Raw genomic sequence first — 17751 nt, forward strand, 5'->3', positions numbered from 1 at the left:
TGGTTTATTACGCCTTTTTGTATGTATGTTCCCAGATCGTTACTCTAGTCTAAACCAATCGAATCCCGAATCCAGACCCAAACCCTGAATCCGGATCCTATCTCGTCGGCGAGACGAATTGCTCTGAGAGCAATTCACAAGCTGAGAAGTTGCGAGGAGCGTTTCTCTTAATCCAATTGTAAGTTTAAAGTTAGTGAATTTGGGATCAATTTTGAAGCTTTCAGGATCCAGTAAAGGGTTCATAATCAATGCACGAGCTGTTGATTTCTAATTTTTTTCACTCCTCTGTGTGGCAGAAACTAAACGATGCCTCGTAAAGGGTTCTCCAATTTCGATGATTACGATGATGGTTTTGATGATGACGACGATGCTTATGATTATGACTATGATGTTGATGTAGAAGATGATGAACACGGTAAGTAAGCTTTATTCTCATTCCTTTTCTTGTGAGGTGGTTTGTAATGGTTTTAATTTACTCTTTTTGCATGAACTTGCAGAAGCTGCTGAATACAAGGAAGAAGTAGTTGCTCAGAGAGGGGTTTGGCGATGTGCGATCTGTACATATGACAATGATGAGAGTATGCATGTTTGTGATATCTGCGGTGTTATTCGTCATCCTGTGCCTGGTGGAAACATAACTGTCAGTAAGAATACAGGTACTGTCTCTTCTTTCCTCCAATAGTTTATATTAGTGAGTGAGAGAAGCTACTTGTTGTTATAATCGCTCTTTGCCTCTCTGCATGGGATACATGAGTTTTAATTTATGAGATCATACTGTTATCTGTTTGGCAAGTGTAGTGATTGTTTTTTTTTTATTCAAGTGATTTTTGCTATTCTTGGTGTTTTGATTATAGACTAGATGTGTGTTTCGTGCAGTTGAAGGCAGATGCAAAGAACCAACAGTTTCCAAATTGGCAAAGTCTCTTTTGGAATCAGTTCCATCGAAAAGGGCTCAGGGCCCTCTGCCTGGAATTTCCCGTGGGAATATTCACGATCTCCACAAGGCTTTTAGTTCTAATAGTTCCTGCCTTAGTATAGGTTAGGGAACTTTTGCTGTAGCTTGATTGTGTTTTTATGCTTTCAGTTTTCCTGATAAGATGTTCGTGTTGAGAGTCTATTGTTGGTTCTTTGCATTTGCGGCTGTTGTACTAAAGCGGTTATTCTGACCATTTTGTTTTATTTAACTTAATGTATAGCACCGTTCAAGTTTGATGCTCCCTCGCCAGATGATTTAGTCTCCAACGGACTGAAATCCTCGAGAACTGGTCCTAAAGGTATCCACACTTGGCTTTCACTTTGACTTTGATGATGTTTGTTTCCTCGCGGGAACCATTATACCTCTATGATATATTTTGAAACTTTTTATGAGTTAAGCGCTATAAATATTGTTGAAGCTAATGTTGATACTTGATATAACCAACCATATTTTGTAAATCTTTACGAGCTCAGGTGATGCTAGTGATAAGTTTTAGTTCAAGTGTAATTAAGATTTTCCTTCTTTTTTTCTGCTCTTTCCTTTTTTCAAGTTTCCTTTTAGGCTTGGGAATGATCTTTCTGATAAATAGGGATGAAGATTGAATGTGATAATCATTCAGCAATTTAGAGGAAGGTGATCGATTGCGATAATCATTCGTTGGGAGATTTACATTTGTGTGTTTTCGTCTAGTTTAGTTTCAATTTGGTGGTTAAAGTGCGCTCTTAACTCTTCACAGATAGCATGAAGCAGAAAGAGAAGCAAGATAGCGCAGAACAGAATCCTATAAAGAAAGGAGCAGACAGATCAGAAACAAGCTCCCAAGTTAGGCACGGCAACGTTGGTGTTGCTGGCGGCATAAAAACTTTCAAAAGTTTGCCAAAAGCAAAAGCAGATAAATCTAAGGAGACAAGTTCTTCGTCAAAAAACATGGAGGTGTCGGAGAGTCTGTCTGATACTATGAACAATATGTCTTTGGCTGGGGAAACAGAAACCTCCAGGGATATAAAAATTAAAAAAGCAAGATCAAAATCAAATCATAAGCCAGAGGAGTGGATGCTTCTTGATAAAGAATCAGATACACTAAGTCAACTGAATCTTGCCATTGTGAGTTCCTGGATTTCTAGCGGCTATTGTACTAGTTTTCTCCTTGCATATTGTTTACTGACGTTTGCGGTGCGATTTGATTATAGGTGGGACATGTTGATTCCGGTAAGTCAACACTTTCAGGTAGGCTACTGCATCTGTTGGGAAAAATATCTCAAAAGCAAATGCACAAGTTTGAGAAAGAAGCAAAGTCGCAGGTAACCTATTAGTACATTTTTGGATGTTAAAGAGACTCGAAAATTACAAATTTCTTCTCCGTTTGCTTGACATTGTGTTTCTAATTCCTTCAGGGGAAAGGGTCCTTTGCATATGCCTGGGCGTTGGATGAGAGTGCTGAAGAGAGGGAACGAGGAATAACGATGACTGTAGCCGTTGCCTATTTCAATTCCAAAAGACATCATGTTGTTTTGCTCGACTCTCCTGGGCACAAAGATTTTGTTCCAAACATGATAGCGGGAGCAACACAAGCAGATGCTGCGATTCTTGTCATAGACGCATCTATCGGTGCTTTCGAAGCTGGTTTTGATAATTTGAAAGGACAGACAAGGGAGCATGCACGGGTTCTCCGAGGTTTTGGCGTGGAGCAAGTCATAGTTGCGGTTAACAAAATGGACATTGTTGGTTACTCGAAGGACAGATTTGATTTGATTAAGCAACATGTTGGATCGTTTCTGCATTCCTGTCGTTTTAAAGAATCATCTCTGACATGGATTCCATTGAGTGCCATGGAAAATCAAAACTTGGTATCGGCTCCCTCTGAAAGCCGCCTATCCTCATGGTACCAAGGTCCATGTTTATTGGATGCCGTTGACGCTGTCAAGTCTCCTGATAGAGACGTCTCAAAGCCTCTGCTCATGCCTATATGTGATGTTGTAAGATCAAATTCGCAAGGGCAAGTATCTGCATGTGGCAAACTTGAAGCTGGAGCTGTTCGGCCAGGATCCAAGGTACACCACTACTCTACTTTATTGAAGATTTTCTTAGTGTTATGGATGCGCCTTGAGTATCTTTCTTTAAGGGCTTTAACTGATGGCTTACATTACTGGAACTCTCTGCTAGATAATGATTATGCCATCAGGAGATCAAGGAACCGTGCGGTCTCTGGAGCGTGACTCTCAGGGTTGCACCATTGCAAGAGCAGGAGATAACGTAGCAGTAGCTTTGCAAGGGATTGATGCAAATCAAGTAATGGCAGGAGGTGTGCTGTGCCATCCTGATTACCCGGTTTCAGTAGCAACTCATTTGGAATTGATGGTGCTCGTCTTGGAAGGAGCAACACCGATCTTGCTCGGTTCTCAGGTAAAGAAAGAAGACCCTCTCTCTCAATCTCTCTGTCTATTACGCGTCTCAGGTTTACTGATCCTTTTATCGTATGATCATCTATAGTTGGAGTTTCATGTGCACCATGCAAAGGAAGCAGCAACAGTTGTGAAGCTTGTGGCAATGCTTGATCCCAAAACAGGGGAACCAACTAAGAAGTCTCCTCGTTGTCTAACTGCTAAACAGAGTGCAATGCTTGAGGTTTGAAATCTCTCCCCTCTGACTTTTTTTTTTGTGTGGAACAACATTACAAAGACTGCTTCGATATATAACAAATGTTTTGTTGTAATAATCTCTGTGCAGGTGAGTCTTCAGTATCCAGTTTGTGTGGAGACATTTTCTGAAAGTAGGGCTCTTGGAAGAGTGTTCCTTAGATCATCAGGAAGAACAGTGGCGATGGGCAAAGTTACTCGGATTATCCAAGACTCATAAGAAGAACTATCTGTTGTTTGTTGCTTTTGTTCATTAGAAAATTGTTAAAGAGTCTTCCCAAGTTTTGACTGCAATACATATTAGGAAATATCCTAACATTATTCAATTGAATTTCAATGTGTAATTTTATTAATCTGATTCAGTAATGGTTTATACATTGTTGCCTTCTACTTCTCACATGATGACTATTCTTCTTCACCAAATACTGCAACAATCCTATGGAGAGACTAACAAATATGTATTTCATGGTAAGATTCAGTATGAAGAATGCAGAACAAAACAACTTTAAGATGGTATAGACTACAAAAATGTTTCAGGTTCAAATCAAAAGTTGGGTGTGGCATTTATCACTACAAGGACTTGTCTTCCGCAGAGGTTTTGCAGATAGGGCACCAGTTCTTCATCCGTAGCCATTGTTGTACACAGCTCACATGGTACATATGTTCACATGACATAGTCCCTACTTCATCTCCATCACCGTACTCTTCCTGCATATCATATTATCTATCATTAACCCTCTTCTTTGTTTCACTGAAACCCTTATGCTACATTTGCCATATATAAGATCAGATACTAGACAAACCGTTGATTAATTTATACTTTTGCGTTAAAAAAGAGAGAGAGAGAGAGAGACCTGGCAAATACTGCACTTGATATCATCATCCTTATTCAGTGAATTGGGGCCGGTTTCATCTGTATCCTGATAAATGCTTTTCTGGAGGCTTTTCGAGAGTGCTTCTTCGCTTAGAGCTGTGCTCACTGTCCCCATTTTATCCCCCAAAGCTACTAGTTCCTGCAAGATTTTGTGTTAAAGCTTTTAAAATGGTTCATATAATACGTCAAAAGGGACCGAGGTGTGAAAAACTGACCTCATATGACATGTTATCAATGTCAAGCCTCATATCTCTATGCTCATCGTAGAATCTCATCATACCACTTGAGAATAGATTCGTCTCCAAAGAAGCCAATCGCTGTGGCAAAAGAAGTAGTATAGAAACGTCAGAAAACACTCCATACTCAAGGACAAACATGTCCATATCAAAAGACACCAAGCTGGCTAATTACCTCGCATGTCAGTTCCTGATCATGTTCAATTCTTTCCAGGGCCAACAATACCTGTCAAACATTTTCAATGTAGTGTTATGTCGAAGCTTCTAACGAAAATCAGACAACAAGGTGAAGGAAGGAAAAACTACCTCTGCAATTCCATTAATATTGTAGCGACTTAAACCACGCAGGCTCACCAAAGAGCGTGAAGGTGAAGTGATACTAGGCATCATCATGCTACGACTACTTGATGGAATAACCGAAAGAGAAGAACTGGGAGGATGAGGCGTGTGTCGAGAAGTAGCAGCTCCAAGTCGCCCTGACCTACCAAAACTACCAGATCTCATACCACTAATAGAAACAACATTGTTACCCCTGAGAGTCGGAGGTACTAGTAATCGGCTCCTTCTGTTATCAGAAACTGTGATGCCAGAAGAGGAACTTTGATTCCTTCCCTTCACACTGGTTCTTGTTGAGTTAGTTGAAAGAACATGATCAGACACAGAACTGCACCTCAATCCATTCCTGCTACCAGAAGAGGAAGAAACAGAGGAACACATGAGAGCATCAGGTTTCTGAGGACTACTACTTGTGATGATGGTTCCTCTACTTCCTGAGCTTCCTACCTTTGTCATTACACCTCTTTTACTTTTTTCGCATGGAAGGGTGGGCTCCCCTGCAGCTGGACCACCATCATGAACACTGCTAGTCTCTGAAGAATCTGTATCCAAATTAGACGCAAACCGTCTCTTGCCACTACCTTTAGCTTGCTTTCTTAAGTATCCAAATCCACCCGGAGTTGGAGTTCGAGTTCGAGATGAACTCCCAACTATCTCCTTCCCATTAGATCGACCAACTTTTGCATTGTTATTATCCGTAGAGCCGCCGATCCTAGCTCCCTTGGTGTAAGAAGATACTTTAGCACTGCAACCAATCCTGCTGCTGCTGCAGAAAGAGACACTCTTTACATCTTTCTTGTTCATATCCTCACGCAGTACAGGTGGTCCGCTTGCTTTTCTAGGCAAAGTCATTCGTTCAACCGATCCTTTACCACGCGCACATCCATCCATTGATAAAAAAGAAGAAAACCTTTTTCTCTGCAGACAGACAAAAAAAATAACAAAAAGAAAAAAAAACTTAAAAATATCTGATTAAAAAGTGCTCAAATAGAAATATATCCCAGTGACACCAAACATAAATAATATAAACACAGCTTCAACAACAAGTCATCAAAACTTTGTTCTTTTTTTTAGAGAAAAGTTAAAGCATATTCCATATCTTACGGGAAGAACATGGGATAGTAGATGTATAGAGATCATCCAGAGGAAAACACTTTACCTGTTTTTGTTGTTTTATAAAGTGTGATCGTTGACAAAGAGAGAAAAGTGGAGGTGGTTCTAATTAAACGGACTATCAATAAACGGAATGACTCTTTTTATCCGTGATTCCAGCTTCACCATCAAACCAGAGCTCAATCACTTCAAAACAAAAATCCAAAGAGAGAGACATATATAGCAGAGATACAATTACAGAAACTGTTCCCTTATGATCTCTGATCAAAGCTACAAAGTATTACATATCAGAAAAAACAGGAATAGAATCCTATCAACCGAAATACATAAACAAGCATCAAACATACGAGACGATCATATCATAGAACCACGTAAGCTTGACAGAGACTAGAGTGTAACCTTTTTCCCTTTTCCGACCGATCACCGATGATGCTTTTACAAAAACCGTGGAGAGATGACAGATGAGAGACTATATATATGAGTAGTAAAGTTTTGTGGGGGTTTATAAAGTTTTTAATTAAACTCGGAAAAGTGGTTAAGAGAGATGATGACCGTTTATTTTGGGTTTGGTTCAACGGAAGCTAAAAGATGGACGGATGAGATGCATTACTAACGTCGCTCTCTGTAAGCGGAAGAGAGAAAACGACACCCTTGTCGTTAGCGGCGTTACGTAATGTAGACGGGATGGATGATATTAAATTTTATTTTATATTTTTCTCTTTTTTATGGATGAAATTAAATACACTAAAATTGGCCATTAAATTTTATCATTTATAAACTAAATGTAGAGAGAAAAAAAAAAGCAGATGAGTTTAATCATTTACGTGTATTGATGATGTCGAGAAAAGTTGTATTAACAAACGTATCCTCTTCTCCCTGGCGTAAACCAAGAGACGCTTGTTTATCAAATAATCAACCATCTTACTTATTCTTGTTTAGCATCAGTTTTAAACTAATTTATTTTTATATTTTGAACAGAATGAGTTTATGAATAATAGCAAAGATTGTTGTCTCAAGTCGAAAAATATGTTTCTATTTACGTTAATACTATAATTTTAGCTATATGTTTTAATGGGGAATGCTATAGATGCAATTTTGTTCTAATAGTTATAATTAAGGGACTTTGTACATATTAAATGCATATTACGCATATGCTATAATAGGACAAACCATCCAAGCAACGGATTAGGGTATCCAAATTAGTGGGGCATATTTTTTTTTAAAAAAACTAATCTATAAGTAAATAAATCTTGTAGTTTTTCTTGTTAAAATATAATTTACCAAGCATTTTTAGTTAGAATAAAATTTGTTAAATTCTAGTTCTAATTTCTCTTGAATTCAGATTTGAACAATTCTAAAATTATGATTTTTTTTTGGATTTTTATTTAATTTTTAAAAAGTTAATAGTTGCAAGCGAAGATATTTTGAGGACATCATGTTTGAATCTAGAAGTTTCTTTAAGAAATGTTACACTTTCATATTTAATTGGTGATGATTTATTTAAGAAACTACAGATTCTTTGATAATCAATGTCCGAAAAAGTTTGAAACACATAAATTGTTTATCGCATATTTCGTGTGTTGGTGCCACAGTTGAGAGAAATTTTTCAAAATTGATGCTAATAAATATTTATTTGCGGTCTTCCATATAACCAGAAAAAAATAAATGGGTTAATTATATTATTAATTGAAATAGTTATGGTTTAAAAACTTGACTATATGATTCTAATGAGAGATTTTGTAGAAAAAATGTAAGTAAAATTATATTTCTAACAATAAGTGTATACTATTACTGTTTTTATAAACAGATTGCAGGTTTTGATTTTTTTTTAAATTAATATCTACGCTATTTTCCACTGTTTTATGATATTGATAAAATCTATACAAAGATATAATTTTAAATTTTGATTGGGGCAGTATTAAAGGTTGGTCTGGCACTACGACTCAATGTCATACATTGTTTTATAACTATTTAGGATAATAATCATTTCAGTTTCTGACTGATGATCGTTGCGGTGAAAACCATGTTAGCTATCACTCCTTCCAATCATCACAGCGGCAGAAGATTAGCAACATAAACATATGCAACGTGATAAGCAGGGATAAGTACACATGCACCATTTACGTGAAAACTTTCAAAAACCAAGCTGGCAAGACACTTTCATTTCGTTTTGAATTTATTTTGACTCTTCTTGTTCAGTTTGCATATGTTTACATTGTGTTCTTTAAGATTCTTTTGTTTTCCCTCGCAATTATTAATGTTATAGCCGATCATTTTATTCATGCTTCTCTTTGTCACCGCTTCTACATTTTCTTAGCTACGATACTCTTGGAACATTTGGTTATCAATAACAGAATCTCTTTACATTGCGTTGTCACACTACTCAATATATATAGTCTCTTTTCTATTTTATGACATGATAATGAACATTATATACAACAGAATGAGTGGTGACACAAGCTAAGTATCCGTTTTTGTTTAGTCTTCCTAAATACATGTTTTCCATCAAAGAGGTTACCTCTCTTATTTATTTTCGTTGTCAAAAACTATTCACGAACTCAGTAGCAGCATATGAACATTCTTAAACAGAACTGGAAGTCTGGAACAACATAATCGTATCAGAACCAAGAGTTATATAAGTTGAAAGCCTCAGTTACAAAAAAAAAAAAAAAAAAAAGAGTTATATAAGTGCAGAACCAAACGAAGCCTAATTATAATTTCATACGTACACGGTACAGCCTTATTAACTTATGTTTTAGTTTTCGTAATTAATATGGAAATAGTTTACAAAAAAAAAAATTAATATGGAAATCTACATTTACTTATTTTGCAATTATTTTTCATTTCAATATTGTGACACACTGACAGGTAATGTAGAAGTATATAGGAGTTACTCAAATCAACCAGACCAACATTTTAAAATTAAAAAAGCCAAATACTTTATTTTTAGTCAAAAAAGCCAAATATATAAAGCATGTAATTAGCTAAATAAAAAACAAAATATTTTCATATTGAACATGTAAAAATAAAGGGAAATTAATCATTTTCATAAGGAACAAAAAGATATTTAACTAAATTTAGATAAGTATGACTAGGGGTGGGCACTTCGGTTATTTTATCGGTTCGGTTCGGGTTCGGTTCGGTTTGGTTAATTCGGTTCAATGATTTATCCAACCAAAGTAAACCATAGTTAGTTCGGTTTGGATCGATTTCGGTTCGGTTTGAACTCAGTTTGGTTTGAATTCGGTTCGGTTTTAAAACACAAACGCATGGTCATAAAATCATCGTGTTGACGATTATAAAAAACTAAATTATGTTGACTAAATTCAATATAAAACCGAAAAAAACTTTTAGAAACACAAAACATTTATAAGAGCACAATCAAATCAAAGTTAACTATAATAAATAGAAAATTAAAAAAACATCGTTAATAATACCTCTACAAAATAAACTATGTAAACTAAATATAATGTAAAACTGAAACAAAAACTTTAACAAATTATAAACATCAAACAAAAATTAACTAAAGTAAATAGAAAACTAAAAAAAAAATCCTTAATAAAATTAACAATAACTTTAGTCTTAGCATTTAGTATATTGTATATTGCTATATGCATATTGGTTATGGGTTCGGTTTAGTTTGGTTCGGTTCAACGTGGTTCGGTTCGGATCGGGTTCGGTTCGGTTGGTTCGGGTTGGGAAAATCTTAAACCTAACTGTTTGATAATAGATTTTGGTTCGGTTCGAATCGGTTTCGGTTCGGTTGGTTCGGTTCGATCGGTTCGGTTTGGTTTTTTTGCCCACCCCTAAGTATGACCACCTAATAAATTATAATTAGGTGTAAAAGATATATTAGCTCAAACAAAAGTCTACGGTTTTCCAAGAAAACGGTCGAAATCGTTATAACTTATACCCAAAATTTAGCAGTTTGGGTATTATCATTTCGTTAAGGAGAAACAAATAAATGAGAGGATTCATGGTCTCCACCACCACCACCACCTAAGAAATGCGGGATTTAAGCTGCGTTTGCAGACATCAGAGTTCCAAAAATTAAATAGAAAACCCTAATTTTCCACCGCAAATCTTTGGAGGTACTTTCCTTGAAATACACGCTTTTTCTCTGTGGCTCAAAAACTTTCATTCATCTCCTTTGATCTCAAGGTATATCTTCTTGTTATAATAATTCATGTCTAAATCCATAGTGTTAGCTACTTATTTGATAGTATTCTGAAATACTTATCCTGATTTTGCGTTGTTCGTTAGGCGTCACAGGTCGTTTATTTGATATCTGAATGATAGCAACGACATCTAGTACATGGAAAACGAAACCAGAGAACCAAAACCTCAACAGGTCAAGATCTTTTGGAAGAAAGCCAAAGCCTGTACCACCATCAGAACCCGAAGCGAGCGCAGATGGGTCTGGTCGGAAACCAGTTGAGAAGCCTTTACCCAATTATCTGAGACCAACAATCAGCTCCAGACCAGACCCGGTCAAGTTCTCGAAGAAGAACAACGCTGTGGAAGACAAGCTTCTTCGTAGACGATCCTTTGATCGTCCTCCTTCGTCTTCGACTTCTCCATCAACTTCACCATCCCAGAAGTATCTCAATGCCTCCTCTCCCCCTGCTCGCCCACGAGATAGAGCCGTTGTTCCAAGAGAGAAGCCTGTCACTGGTCTGCGCTCTACGTCTTTCCATGGAAGCAGCAGAGGTGGTCTCAGAGGAAGCAGTACGGTGGCTTCGAGAGGATCTCCAGGGGTAAAGAAGAGCGGTCTGAGCGGTGCTAGTTCTTCCAAGGGCAAAAAGGAAGGTTCTGAGAATGTTCAAAAGAGATCTTCGGGTAAAGAGATTGCCGCAGAGTCTTCTACTCTTGCGCCTTCTCACGAGGATGAAGAGAAGATTATCAAGGTTGAGACCCATGTACAAGGTTCTGATCACAGAGAAGAAGACAAAGACCAGGTTGCACAACCCGAGGAATCCGTGGAAGGGAAGGATACCGGTCTAATGGATGCCTCCACAGAAGAAGAAAAAGGAGAGCTGATCAACGAGGATAAAACAGAGGAGCATAAAGAACCAGAAAACACCCAAGGAAACAACAGTGAAGACAAGGAAGAAGTTGAAAAGAAGGTCGATGATGATGAGAAGAATAAGGAGACAGTTGTTACTCCAGATATGAAGGAAGCTGCGGATGCGGAAGAGGAAGAAGAGGAGAGCGAAAGCAGCAAAGTGAAAGAAGGAACAACAGAAACAGAGGCTCAAGTAAAAAAATTACCAGAGGTTAGCACAAAGAAGGAAGTGGGGCAAGGGAAGAAGGAATCTCCAACAGCCTACAACGATGTAATAGCAAGTAAGATGCAAGAGAGATCGAGGAAGAACAAGGTTTTGGCTCTTGCTGGAGCCTTTCAAACCGTTATTGACTATGAAACTGCTGCATCTAAGTGATATTCAGACAACAACTGCGTCTTGTTAGCTTTTCCTATGTCAATGCTTAATCGCTTTTTCCTGTTGATTTTGGATAAATGGCTCATATGGATTTGTCTTTTACCCCAAAGAGATTTCTATATGCCAAAAAAACATGACAAGAATATCTAACAAATTATAAGAAATGAACTCATCATACAAAAATGATGCTACTTAACTTACATCCACCAGAGCAGCTTTTGCTCTGGTTCAAACAACCGATACAATTGTGCTCTTGTAAAAGCTCCTACTGCCTTTGAGCTGTAACCGCTCCCACAACAATGAATAACTATAACCATCTTATGTTTCTTTTCCAAAACAAGATCTACCACGCGACCAATCGGTGTTGTTGTACTCACACATGGAGGTGGGCTTCTCATCAATGAGACCAATGGCGCATCAAGCTACAAAGAAAGTAGTTAAATGCACATAATATATCAGTTTATCTTTTATGTCAACAAGTGCTGAAGCGGAGCAAGATTTTGAATTAAAACTTACATCGTTGCAATCCTCTCGATGCAAAAGGCCTATGCAGCTTCCCCATTCGTCAATAATTGGCACAACTTTCTCCTTGAAAAACCGCATGACCACATTCTTCAGCTGCAGCGTGCCTAGCAGTGGCCGAGTGGCCTTAAATGGAATCATGATACTTTCTATTGGTTCGCCTGGTATCACCTGGGGCAATAGATTGTTGTTGAATACCCATATCAACATCAGACCACACAAACCTCACACCAAGGATCATTTGCATGAATATCCAGTTTATGAAATAAGTAGATTTTTACCTTACTGAGTAGATGTGGACGCAGTATAGACTTGGAAAACCCCAACAATGCTTCTAGGCGAACAGCAGCCTGCGGTTGAACACAATTCATTTAAGTGGAATTCATCGGACATAACATTTGTCTACCAAAACATATAATAACTTTTCCCATCATACCATGCCTCCACTAGTCGTCCAGGGTATTGCCTTCCACCTTCTAACAATACTTGTAAGAATCCCAAGGGCCTCATCGAGCTGACCAGCATTGAGAGCTGCTTCCATCAGCAGATTATCAGCTTCTTGTTGGACCGCCTTGGAGATTCTTCCCGAAGAATCTGGCCATAGGCGAAGATACAGGTTTCTAACCATGCCAAAATCTCCTTGGACAGCAAACGCACGCATCATAGACATGTACAAGTGCGGCTTTGGTCTCAAGTCTACATTAGCTCCGCTTCTCTTCAATATTTCACCAAAGACACAAAGGGCCCCTGTGAACAGATTCAATAGGGATCCTAAGGACTCCAAACACATCTATGTACCAGTTTCAGAGAGTAATACAATGCAACAGCAATTCGTAGTAACATACCGCTTGTTGAACCACACTTTAGAAGAGCATCAACGACTGCTGTAAATGCAGTTCGGTCAATGAACAAGCCATCACACAGTTTCATTTCCAGATATATTTCTTGCAGCGATATCAGATCCTTCACATCTCCAAAACCCTAAGAAGTAGGAATCAAACACAAAATGTCAAGTATATAGCATTAATATGTAAACAGATCCACAGATTGCTTTACTCACCTTCACTAAAGTGGTGTATGTTATAACATCAGGAAGAAGAGAATCGTCGTAGAATTCCTCTGCTTTCTCCTGAATTTATATAGAAAACAAGACATCGTAATTAACATAAGCAAAGCTACTACCCCAGTACTACTCTGAGCAGAGTATAAAACTGGCCTTTTAAATACACACATGTGACCTTCATTTCCTTTAAGAACTTCATAGCCGCATCAAAATCGCCACATTTGATGGAGGCATGGATCAAAGTATTGTAGGTGGACCTATCAGGCTCCAATTCAAGGCGTAACATTTCATCCAGCAAAACCACTGCTGCTTGCGGAGATCCAGAGTTGATATATCCCTGAAATAACAATTATTTATTAAACAACTACATATCCTATTGACAATGGCAAAAGCAAGAAAACATATACCATACAGATTTTTCTCTCAGCCTAAATGCAACTAAATGTGTTAGGAAGTACTGATAGAGTATTGATAGTCGAAATACGCAGTATATATTGATATGATACGATTTTCTCAACTTGTACCAAATACAAGCTAAACCCCAGAACCTAAGGATTACACCTCAAGAACCCAACAAACTTTCTAAAAACGCCAAGACTTAACATTCTCAAGTACCTTCATCAACAAGTTATAGATGAGAATTGAGGGGCCGCCATGCTGTAGGAGCAAAGTTCCATATCGTGCAAGCAGACCATTAGCACGACGTAAATCTCCTGCACTAGATGCAACACCAAGTAGTAGTTTTTGCATCAGCCAAAGATTACACAACAACAAACCAACAGCAGCAGTCTTTATTAAGCATATGAGAAAACTTGAAAGAATCTTTACCGGCATTGATGAGAGCGTCAAGCAGACCATAGACAAGAGATGATGACAACTTTGGATTCCCAGCAGCAGTTCCTTTCTCTATAGACTCCATTATTTGAAACGCTTCGTTAATCCTCCTTGCCTTTCCCAATCCCTTTTTTACCAAATCCAAAAAAACGCTCCACGATTCAAATTTTCAAAAAAAAGTTAGTTTGAATAACGACAAAGCAAGCAAAATTCACCTTCAAGATAGTGGCGTAAGTGATAGAGTCGACGCCACATCCACCAGGCTCTCCCATCTCACCGAACATCCGGAGAGCCAAATTGACATCTCCGCAGTGAACGCAAGCTTCCAAAACGGAGTTCATCACGATCGTGTTCAGCCTCCCATACCGTCTCTTAGCTGCTTCCACCTCCTCCACTATCTGATCCAGCTGGCGACAACGCGTGAGGAGCACGATCCGAGAGGTGAGTGGCTTGAGGTTGGGACGTTTGGAGTGGTGATTCGCTCTGCCGGGGTAGCGCCGTCGCGTCGGAACGGAGCAGGAGGAAGGAAGGAGACGGAGAGGAGCGGAGAGAGTCGAAGTAGTTGAGATTCGATTCATCTTTCAGAGGAGGAGAGAGCGGAGGCTAACCATCCGCCATTGATGGGCTTCGCTGTACCTTTTGGAGCTAAGCGAAGTGGATAACGTCAGAGAATCTATCAGTCAGTTACTGACAGTGGCGGGTTGTATAAGACGGTGTTTGGGCCTTGGGCTTGAGTATTGAAGCCCAGTATTGATAAATAAGATCAAGTATTTTCAGAAGCAATATATCTTTCTTCTATTTACTACATACCTTACATTGCAAGTCAAACAGTCCTTGTGGGTTTATCTTTCACGGATAATACCTTGAGGATGATCAGTCGGCAGTCGCTACTTGAAGATATTTCTAGTTTAAATTCTTATTTGTAACAGTTGTTTTTACGGTTCGTTTTGATTTGGTTTCTTTTGCAGCATACGAGGAGATTTTGTAAATATGCCACAGGAAATTGCAAATATTTATGCAGAGTAGTCCCAGCTAAAATCTGAAGCTTTCTCCAAATCTTCTCTATATCTTGCAGTTTCCTTGTATGGTATCTGATAATGATCCTTCTTCCAACACTCTTAAAATTGTGCTAAGGAATGTACTAACTTTTTACCTATGGATTATGTTCTGCTTTTCTATTCCGGTTAAGTTAGAACCACTGGTTCTCACTATTCACTTGATTTGGTTGAATTTTGTAGCTTTTTCAAATTAACGGGTTTTTGGGGATTTTTCAGAAACATAAATAGAGTTTCTGTTTTCTATGATGTACAATGTTTGATTCATATTTCATAATTTCATACTCTTCATGAATTTTACGCATTTGAAACGTGAAAGTCAAAAGTGGCTGTGAAAAAGGTAAAAAGTAAACTAAGCTTATCTACAATAGGTCTAACTCAATTATGAGAGACATGATAATGTATCTAATTCTAACCTATTATATAGACATTTTCTTATTGGTCCACCATCGAGATAATTCTTCATTTTAAAGATATACTGGTTGGTGTAATCGTAAACATAAAAAGGAAAATATGTGTTATCGACAAATGAAATTACAGTCATGGTAAGAAATCCCGGAGTTGTGTTACCCACTATGAATTATGTTTCACATAACTTTCCGTACAAATTTTTTGGAGTCGAGACAGGTCCGGTTCAATAATTTTTTAGGTCCTAGTATAATTTTTTAAAAAATAATATTATATATTTTTTTATAAAATTTACGAAGAAAATAAATCAATATATACTATATAAAAATTTTACGTCTTTTAAATCTATTTTAACATAAAATTACATATATTTAAAAATATATTGGGACCCATTTGTCCCACTTAGGCTGCTTCCGGATGGACCTCAAATTAGATAGAGGGAGATAGAGATAAATATTGATACTGGTACCAGTATTAACATTTGGGCAGATCTTTGGTTGTCTACTTCTGAACCTATTGGAGTAGGATTTCAATGAGAATTGGAAATCATACAAATATGATTTAGATGAAGATTTCCATTATTTTCCTATTATGTTTTCTATTCTTTTCCTAGATAGCTTAGGCTCTAAGTTTTCCTATTTTCATGTAACTTCTCTTGGTATAAATACCAAGCTTCATGATCAATAATATTCAAATTAACTTTGATCCCAAACTAAGATTTGTCATGGTATCAGAGCTTAATCAAACTAAAAACATCCAAACATCCAAAACATCTCAAACCTTCAAACATCCTTGTTGTTCTTACGAAAACCGGAAGGTCAACTTATTCATTCAAAACCTCTGTTTTTCAAACCAAAAACAGAGCTCTTTCATAACTTACATCTTCAAACATGGCGATTGTTGCAAGCGAGCTCAAATACAAAACAATCTCGCCCTATGATTTATCGTCCAACGATAATCCAGGCGCCATCACCTCTCAACCTCTTCTCAACGGATTTAATTACGACGAATGGGCCATCAACTTTCGTATGGCGTTAAGCTCACGAAAGAAGTTTGGCTTTCTTGACGGCAGTCTTCCTAAACCGGCAGCCGATTCATCCCACCTTGAAGATTGGACAACAAACAATCATCTCATCGTAGGATGGATAAAACAAACCATCGAACCAAAGATGAGATCATCTATCTCGACTAGAGAAATCGCAAAAGACCTATGGGAGAAAATCAAAAAGCGCTACTCTATCAAGAGTGGAGCACGACTTCAACAACTCCGGAAAGCTTTGGCGAATTGCAGGCAGGATGGTTCTACCATTGATGACTACTTTGGTCGCCTAACAAAAATATGGGATGGAATTACTGATTGCATGACTTCAAAACAATGTAGCTGTGGAAAGTGTGAGTGTGATCTAAACTCAGCAAGAGATCAAGAAACAGAAACTCTCTGTGTTCATGATTTCTTAGCGGGTTTGGATGATGCTGCCCATGGCGTCATAAGATCTCAGATTTGTGCAATCTCGCCGCTTCCTGATCTTGATAGTGTTTATCAGACCGTCTCGCAGAATGAGATCATCCGTTCTAGCATCACTCCAGAACAACCAATAATGGGTCTCGCTTCTCAACATCGCAATCCAACTAATCTATCTAAACCAACTACATCAACAAGACCTATAAACAAAGATCCTACCCGCCAATGTACTGCTTGTGGTCGAGCAGACATGAGGCTTCATGATGCTTCACCATCATAGGATATCCCGACTGGTGGGAAGGTCAAAAGAACAGAGTCAACAACCGATCATCATCAACTAAACCTGCTGAAGCGAAAGGCGTGACACCAAAAGCGAATACGGCCAGCGTCTCTAAACCAAAAGCTCAAGCAAACATCACTATCTCCGATATGGAATGTCAAGGACTCAACGGCATCACTGATGAACAATGGAGCATTGTTCAGAAACTAATTAATAAAGGAGCAACCAATGATCGTCTAAAGGGTAAGAAAAATGAGGATATATGGATTTTAGACACCTGAGCTACTCACCATATGACAGAACAACTCGCGACAATGGAGAATATCCGCAATATTGCATCTATTCCTGTCTTATTACCTGCAGGTTCCGAAGCAGTAGCTTCAAAACAAGGAACCGTCAAGCTTAGTTCGACACTACACATTCACAATGTATACTATGTGGAGGGCTTCCATATTAATCTCATATCCTTTGGACAGCTTGTGACGAATAATTTTTTGGTTGGTCAAGTAACTGAT

The 17751-nt window shown here is 38.1% G+C and overlaps 4 protein-coding genes across 7 annotated transcripts; 2 read left to right on the top strand and 2 right to left on the bottom strand.

The window, feature by feature from the left end:
- The first annotated feature begins 19 nt into the window (after positions 1 to 19).
- LOC108842953 (uncharacterized) lies at positions 20 to 3997 on the top strand. Of its 2 annotated transcripts, XM_018616015.2 has the most exons (11): positions 20 to 178; positions 297 to 415; positions 498 to 656; positions 877 to 1038; positions 1197 to 1274; positions 1713 to 2080; positions 2167 to 2277; positions 2371 to 3027; positions 3140 to 3379; positions 3467 to 3601; positions 3704 to 3997. In XM_018616015.2, exons 2-11 carry the CDS (start codon positions 307 to 309, stop codon positions 3830 to 3832), a joined length of 2148 nt encoding a protein of 715 aa, XP_018471517.1. In that variant the 5' UTR covers positions 20 to 178; positions 297 to 306; the 3' UTR covers positions 3833 to 3997. The 2 variants fall into 2 exon arrangements, with proteins under 2 accessions (XP_018471517.1, XP_018471518.1); XM_018616016.2 differs by lacking the exon at positions 877 to 1038.
- A 56-nt stretch (positions 3998 to 4053) lies between these two features.
- LOC108842954 (probable E3 ubiquitin-protein ligase RHG1A) lies at positions 4054 to 6716 on the bottom strand. Of its 3 annotated transcripts, XM_018616018.2 has the most exons (7): positions 6571 to 6668; positions 6218 to 6357; positions 5029 to 5976; positions 4898 to 4948; positions 4702 to 4803; positions 4467 to 4625; positions 4054 to 4320 (listed from the first exon to the last, which is right to left on the bottom strand). In XM_018616018.2, the coding sequence occupies exons 3-7, from the start codon at positions 5947 to 5949 to the stop codon at positions 4183 to 4185; spliced, it is 1371 nt and encodes a 456-aa protein (XP_018471520.1). In that variant the 5' UTR covers positions 5950 to 5976; positions 6218 to 6357; positions 6571 to 6668; the 3' UTR covers positions 4054 to 4182. The 3 variants fall into 3 exon arrangements, with proteins under 3 accessions (XP_018471520.1, XP_018471521.1, XP_056858812.1); XM_018616019.2 differs by lacking the exon at positions 6218 to 6357 and having other exon boundaries at positions 6571 to 6716; XM_057002832.1 differs by having other exon boundaries at positions 6218 to 6653.
- Positions 6717 to 10014: 3298 nt separating this feature from the next.
- On the top strand, positions 10015 to 11612 carry LOC108825651 (uncharacterized). The gene is made up of 2 exons (XM_018598982.2): positions 10015 to 10332; positions 10435 to 11612. The coding sequence occupies exon 2, from the start codon at positions 10464 to 10466 to the stop codon at positions 11610 to 11612; it is 1149 nt and encodes a 382-aa protein (XP_018454484.1). The 5' UTR covers positions 10015 to 10332; positions 10435 to 10463.
- Positions 11613 to 11703: 91 nt separating this feature from the next.
- LOC108825640 (pentatricopeptide repeat-containing protein At5g10690) lies at positions 11704 to 14713 on the bottom strand. Its single transcript, XM_018598972.2, has 10 exons — positions 14247 to 14713; positions 14026 to 14158; positions 13813 to 13910; positions 13373 to 13534; positions 13195 to 13263; positions 12980 to 13115; positions 12571 to 12881; positions 12416 to 12484; positions 12129 to 12305; positions 11704 to 12034 (listed from the first exon to the last, which is right to left on the bottom strand). The coding sequence occupies exons 1-10, from the start codon at positions 14607 to 14609 to the stop codon at positions 11810 to 11812; spliced, it is 1743 nt and encodes a 580-aa protein (XP_018454474.1). The 5' UTR covers positions 14610 to 14713; the 3' UTR covers positions 11704 to 11809.
- Between the last annotated feature and the right edge of the window lie 3038 nt (positions 14714 to 17751).

The sequence above is a fragment of the Raphanus sativus genome, chromosome 2, assembly GCF_000801105.2.
Source record: "Raphanus sativus cultivar WK10039 chromosome 2, ASM80110v3, whole genome shotgun sequence".
In the NCBI taxonomy this organism is placed as follows: domain Eukaryota; kingdom Viridiplantae; phylum Streptophyta; class Magnoliopsida; order Brassicales; family Brassicaceae; genus Raphanus; species Raphanus sativus.